General features: G+C 39.1%; 1 protein-coding gene across 1 annotated transcript; it reads right to left on the bottom strand.

The window, feature by feature from the left end:
- Positions 1-1,180: 1,180 nt before the first annotated feature.
- On the bottom strand, positions 1,181-3,464 carry GCNT1 (glucosaminyl (N-acetyl) transferase 1). The gene is made up of 2 exons (XM_009635455.2): positions 3,344-3,464; positions 1,181-2,939 (listed from the first exon to the last, which is right to left on the bottom strand). Exon 2 carries the CDS (start codon positions 2,796-2,798, stop codon positions 1,518-1,520), a length of 1,281 nt encoding a protein of 426 aa, XP_009633750.1. The 5' UTR covers positions 2,799-2,939; positions 3,344-3,464; the 3' UTR covers positions 1,181-1,517.
- Positions 3,465-7,179: the final 3,715 nt, after the last annotated feature.

Genomic DNA, 7,179 nt, shown 5'->3' with positions numbered 1-7,179 from the left:
ATTAAATTGCTTGCCTCCCTAGCTGTTTGCATGATCAACAGTAAGGAGTTCATTATGTCTAAGTATTGGGGCACACCTTAGGAGAAACTTCATGTCAAACTACCCTTGGAAGAAACACACGCTGGCATCACAGCAACAGTTCCAGAAACAAACAAATTAGTCTATTTTGCCATTTGCTAGTGCCTATAATGAATTCCACTGTCTTCTCAGGAGTAAGATGAGACACCCGGCAGTTAGCTACACATGACAAACCTGAACTGATATGGAAAGAAATAATATCATCCCTCAGAGTGTCCTGTTCTCTCATCACCATGCTCCTGTACCACACCGCAGCAGCTAAACTAAGAGGCCTAACTTGGAACAAAAGTCATCCAGATTTCTTCCTTTCCCTTCCACCAAAAAGAAGCAAATAAATAAAAATCAGCTGCACCAGCTAAACCTAAACAAGCATAGACATATGAATGAATGAACATATGGAGAAAAGGTAGGAACTTGTCTCAGCTGCAGCTTCAGCTGTGTATGGCAACCTACAGTAAAAACATTTTAGGTCTCCAGCATTAGGGTTTTTCTGGTGGTGCTTTTAGAAAGACTTTAACTGTAGGAAGAGGCAATATAATTTAGAAAAATATCTTTATTTTTGCATACTCAATGTTAAAGGAATCTGGAATGTAAGTTGAGCTTGACAGAAAGCAGAAACCAGCAGTTCCATCAGTGACATTTAGACACTACTGCAGTTCTTTTAAGTTTTTGAGAAACTTGAGTCATTTTGGATCCAAAAGCAAGGTTCCTGATACAGCAAGCATAAAATTACAAGTCTAACTGATCAGGCATAAAACTGAAGTTTCCCTGAGAAGATGTAATTACAAACTAGTGTATAAACTTTATATCACATTATCAGGGGAGCTTAAGAGTACAAAAGCAAGATTTGGCTGCAAAAATTTTAACACAAGTCCTTAATACTCCATGCTGAAGATGATTTTTTCAGGACAATTAAGAAATACATATTACAGAGCTACAGAAATCAGATTTAAATTAAATTATGACAGCTGGCTTTGGTATATTCCCTTTTGTGTAGTTTTCACATCAATTCTAATGTTATTTTCCTGAGATCTTTCAGCACTCAGTATGAAGTCTGTGCAGTCCAGCTGCTTTTTTCCTTCCCTCCCATCCCCACATGAACAACATGCATTTTCCAAGCCTTAAAACAAATAGTTTAGCCAAAGGAAGTCCATTAATTACATCTTTTAGATAATAAATATTCCAAACAGTTGGCCTTCCAAAAATTGCTGTCTTCGATTTTGTACCCAAAGTTCCAATCCTCAGTGTGCAACACAAGGCATCCCCATTTTCACTCGAGATATGTCTTCTCTCCCCCTTGTCCATGGACAAGGCACAGAGGGCGTCTTCACCAACACAGTGACAACTATTATACCCATCAACAGTATCAGTTTTACATCTTAAAGTACATAGCTCTACACTATTTGTACCTATGTTTTGTAACAGGAGCATGCAACATTTCAGTTCTTTTTCAGATACAAAGCTTTGTGTCGCAAATACTCTTCCAAACATTTCACTGCAAAAGGGTCAACATCAGTGTCAAACTTATTAGCAAAGAAGTGGTGGTTTCGTAGCATCCAGTTCAGGTCTCCTGCCCCAAAAACACAGACAGAGCGAACATGAACTCCACTGCATGGTGGGTAAGGTGCACCTTTGGACACGTCACCTTCAAAGTACTGCCACTTGACAAACCTGGCCAGCGCATTCATGTCAGAAACATCGTACTTGTTACTAGAAGAAACTGCACCCGGGACTTCAGGGATTCTCTGAATTGTTGCCCACAGGTACTCATCTGGGCTGTAAGTGTCTTTTGCCCACTCAATGAACTTAAGTATTTTGCTGCTTTCTAATACGTATTCTACAAATCTTCTGCTAACTACAAAATAGGCACTACCAGAAAAAACTGGAGTACTGAGAGGTGGTAGTTGTTTGTCTATGCCTGTATTCTTTATTCTACCATCAATAATCTCATGGTGTTTTTTCCACCTTACTTCTTTATAAACAGGCATTTTTTCCGTTTCCAAGCTGTTTTCACCTTTAAGGGCTTTTAATTTCTCTACTATTTCCTGGTTGGTCTTTATAGGAAAGTCCATGCCACAGAGGTTTATTAGGTATTTCCAGTTTGAACTTCTTCTGTAGAGATCTTTCATGCAGTTAATATCTGCCTGCACCCTGCTCCAAGAAGCATATACAACATTCTCTAACTGGCTGGAAATAAAGACATTATCAAAACATGAGACTATTCCCTTCACAGCAGCAAAAAAAGATTCTGGAGCCTTTTTGTCAACATGAATGCAGTAAAAATTCTGAGGGGCATAGATTGATCTTAGAAGTCTATCAAGCATCTCAATTTTGTGATAAACCACTATTGAGTAAGCAATTGGAAATTCTGCTTCTTCGCTGCTGAGAGGTTCCATAATGTATTTTCTAGTCTTGGTGAAGGAGGCACAGTCTGCTGTCATGTTAATATAATCATTTGTTGTTAGTCTGGGGCGTTTCTTAAATGACACCGACAATGTCTCAAGCTTTACCTTTTGAATTTCTTCTATATCCCCCTCTATAATCTTGGTGCAGTTAACATTGACAACAGGATCTTCTTCTGTCAGTTCTAGATGTCTCCGATTTAAGAAGTCTTGTTTCTGGTTGACTTTCAAAACCGAAATTATTACTAAAATAAGAGTTAGACACAATAAAAGCCTGAAGCGCAAGTTGTGGCAAAACCGTAATTTCCTCTTCAGCATTTCAAATACCAGGTAGCTCTGCAGGGCTAAAAAAAAAATTGCCCTCCACTCTGCTCATATCAGCTTCAACAACTTCAGGAAAAAACAGTTTATGTTTCTCAGGAATTTGGTGACTTTCTCAGGGAGATGGAAGGAAAAATCCTAAAATAAAATGAAACATGACTGTCATTCAAAGACTAAAAGGTTTCTTTTAAAAATTACTGGTTAATAATTGCATTCCTATTTAGTAACAGTAAGAAGGTGCATAGCTCATCCAAAAATATTCTGTTGAAAATTGATGAATAAAATTAGTTTATTTTTCCAGAAAAAGATTGGGAGAGGCAGATAGGTTTTGTGAGACACTATTTCTGTTGTACTAAGACTACAAACTGAAGTTCAATAAGAAAACAGAGCTGATTCAGCTGCATCTGACAAAATTAAAGCCAGTAAGTCAGATACATTGCTGAGAAGCAGGTATCTGACGTTAATTCACACTTCAGAGTTTGACACAAATGTCTTATACATACTTCAGTAATGACAGAGATTTCATTATAATTGTAACTTACCACTCACTTCCTAGGAGTCATGCTATATCTTCTCAATGGGAAAGCAGGTCCCTGAAGCCTTTCAAGATTTTTATGTGAGATACAGTCTCTTCAATATCCTGCAGACGAGCTTAGAAATACCATCAGGAAAGTGCTGATGAGGAAGGGAGAAAGAAATTAGTATTGTATAGCTCCTCAGCTTTCAGAGTTGTGGGAACAGCTGTGACTGAATTGCTGAAGTACCTTTTTAAGGTGAAAGGCAACACTTACAGCCTAAAGCTGATTTTTGTTAACTCACTGCAAATGCACAAATCTAAGAGCACAGCAGTGTTGTGTTACCATTGTTTAAATGCACTTGGTTTTGTGATTCCAGCAACTGATTTTACATTTTTATGCTCCAAGTCTGGGTTGCAACAAGATTTAGGATACGCCAATCTTATTTTCATCTTTATTTCACAGGCACTACATTGTTTTTGTTTGTTAGTCCCATTTCTTCTTAAGCACCTTTTTCCTGTTTCAGTATTCTGTGAAGGGATAACGGCACAGCTATGCAGCTGCTATAGCTGTTGAGAAAACTGCAGCCTAGAACTGGATTACAGAACTGGGTGTCTTTTTTTGTAAGTACTACCTCATGCAGGTAAACTGATCAGGAACAGGATATCCTTAAACAGCTTACTTTGCCACTCAAATGCCATCTGGACTCACAAATTCATTGCCTGATAACGCAGTGCAGGTTTGAACTTCAAACCAACCTCTAATTGCAAAAGCCAAGAGTTTCTAAAGAAAGTCTTCCAAAATTTTCATCTGTAAGTTAAAAGGTTAATGAAATACTGAGGTATTTGAGATACAGCTCCTTTCATTTTTACTACTTTCAAGAAAAATTTAGTGCCTCTGAATAACTTTCTGAACAGTTCTAAGAATAACTGCTACCCCACAAAAAAGGGTAAGAAAATTTAAGAAAAAGAAGTGTGCGCTGTGTCCACTTCTGGGTTTTGCTGTAGGCCGTTCAGTGTAAGATTTTTCTTTTTTTCCCTTCTTTTCTTTAAGCTACCCCAGTATCACCTTAGCTTTTAATTCTAAGACTGTTGCTTTTAACCTGCTACTTGCAAATCTCAGAAAGGGATGCATGTAAGAAACTGAGGCCTGGCATCACAAGAGTTTTTTGGTAGTAATGCTGCCATGGGGATGCACTGCACATTGGATCCACCACTACGCCCACAGCATTGCAAACTGACTGGGGGAATTGATCCATGTGTAGTAGGTGGGGGGGAAGGTGCAGATCACTGCACAAATGTCTAGCACTGCTATAAGGATCAGCAATATTTTAAGGAAGTACTATAACCAAGTATTTTGTAATTCAAGCCACCAGCAGGCAGAGACCACAAACTATTTGTGACTAACAGCATTATACAAACATCTTTCTTACTATGAAATGTACTCTGTTTTCAGAGTTACAGCTGTAAATATTTTAACCTGCATCTCTAATTTATCTTAGGGAGATGGACATCTGTACGAAGTCTGGTTTAGGTGTGTTTAGGTGTATAGTGAAGTCAGGCTGGAAGAACTAAAAGTGTGACCCTTAAGGTAAGTATGCAGGTGAACTAGTGTGCAGTTACAGCTGAAAGCATAGAGAGGTGCCTTTTAAGTACTGGGGCCTCACACATTGAATTAAAAAAAAAAAAAAAAGGGGGAGATTCCACAGTGTTGTAACTTTCAGTTTGAAATGCAACATCAAACACAATGACATAATTTAGAGCAAGTTTTCACATGCTTAATAACACACCACACGCTTGCTTACTTGATGTCCTACTAATTTTGACTAGTAGTTCTAATCCAACAAAAATAATACCCATCACATATGAAATTAACAAAGGAAGGATAGTAGCTATGTGAAAGTCTCCATAATCTCTATCAAGTATGTATTTCCATAGGGTGAAGCTTATGATACCGGTCACCCTTACGTTACTGTTTTCTGACATCTTAGGAATGAAGACTTTTCTAGAACATAAAATGTACTTCACTTATATTTGTGAAGCTTTAGCTGACAGAAGCTGGAACCCTTCTTTCTTTAGGATGAGAGATAGCACTACGATTTTATACCATTCTCAGTCTTTATAGGAGCACTAGCATTGCGGAGTAACACGCTTCAAGAGGACTGCCACCCCCTCCCTCTTTTTTACAATGCTGGGAGACAGAGCCTTAACCAAAAGCTACCATTGCGGTCTTCACCTTCTACAATTTCCAAAGAATAAAGCTTCCTAAGATGTCTTTCCTGCTCCTGTTTTAGAATAAAACTTAGTTGAAAGCGGGATAAAGAATCTCTTACAGAAAGGCCTTGTATACCCAGCTGGGTGCAATTCCTCTATTGTTCTGAGCTCAGAATAATCAGACCCTGTATTTCCATTATGCCAAAATTAGAGATCTGCAAACATCTACATGTTAACATGGTCTTATCTTTAGGTGGAGGTTTTCCCCCACAGGCAAATTTCTCACTGACACGCTCCTTCCTCTGAACCATCTTAATAAGTTACTATTTGTCTATGCTTGCATTCCTTTTCTAAAAAGTCCTAAACCTTGATCATATCCCATTCTTCGCAAAAGCTGGCCTTTACAGGATAAGGAAAGATTTGGTACCTTTCATCTAACAATGTACCTGGGTTTATGTGTTCATAAAGTTTTATAAGCCCATAATACTCATTAACATAGCTTAACAGTGCATTCATTAAAGCTTTTAGCACCTTCTTCTCAAGCTCTGCGTAGCTTTAGGGTGCACACTAGAGAACATGGTGTCAGAGGAAGCACTTTGCACTGTGGGAGAGCAGGAGGGAGGTTCGTGCAGCCACAGAGAGAAGACTTGAAACTGCAGCCTTGGTCTTGCACTCAGCAAAACTTCAGCTGCAGAAGTTACGTGCTTGACCTGCTTCCTTCTTTTACTGCCTCCTCCTCAAGTCAGACCTGTATTTCTGATGCAGTAGTCATTTAAAAGGGGAAACTTATAGCAGTTGCTGGTATTTGGAGGAGTTAGTAAAAAGGTTGAGCTAGCTGCTCACTTCCCTCTTTCCTGACAAAATTATTCTTCACTGCTCTATACAAACTGTACAGTATGACTAAACGCAAACCCAAGTCAATTTCAACTTGATTTATACTAAAGACTAGTGTTCTCCATTTAAGTAGACCTTATGGAAAGAAGGATTACTATACCCAGATTAAATCTCCATTTCTGGCACCTCTTCTATGTCAGAAGGCAAACCACTTGGATCACCTGCCTCTTAGTTTATTCATCTGTGAAACAACTACTTATTACCTGGCAGTTTGGGAGATATCTTGGTAAAAGTCAGGTTCTGATTTAACTTTCCTAAGTGTAAAGGTTCTACTGTAAAACAGCTGATCTTGTTAACAATGTCTTTACCTGCTTACTATATAAACTTGTGTTAACCCTACATGCTAAATTATTAATTTGACCCATGGTACTGACTGAAATGACTCAGCCATAGACTACATGGGTACTTATGCCAAAGGAGCTGAAGGGGAATAACCTTCATCAAAGAAAGGCTGGAAGCACGGACAGGAGGGAGCCACACCCTCCAAGCCCAGCCCAGGGTGTGATTTTACTTCAGTTTGGCCTCACCCATCCTTAAAAGCAAACAGAAACCTGAGTCTTCAGGGAAAAAAAGCCCAAAGAAAAGACTTTTTTTTACAAGAGTATACCACAGCTTGGATGAAACCAAAGTTCACGTGGAGGTTTTATACAGGCAGGCTGGACTGGAGCTGCAGCAGGTAAAAGCAACATCCACACCTCGGGGCTGATGCCCAGAGGAGGAGGTCTGCGAGGGCCCGGCGGCATGGACCCCCGGCAT

This window comes from Egretta garzetta, unplaced genomic scaffold (assembly GCF_000687185.1).
Source record: "Egretta garzetta isolate BGI_Z169 unplaced genomic scaffold, ASM68718v1 scaffold173, whole genome shotgun sequence".
NCBI classification, from domain to species: Eukaryota; Metazoa; Chordata; class Aves; order Pelecaniformes; family Ardeidae; genus Egretta; species Egretta garzetta.
The sequence above is the reverse complement of the archived record's forward strand: the minus strand, read 5'-3'. Positions and strand labels throughout refer to the sequence as shown.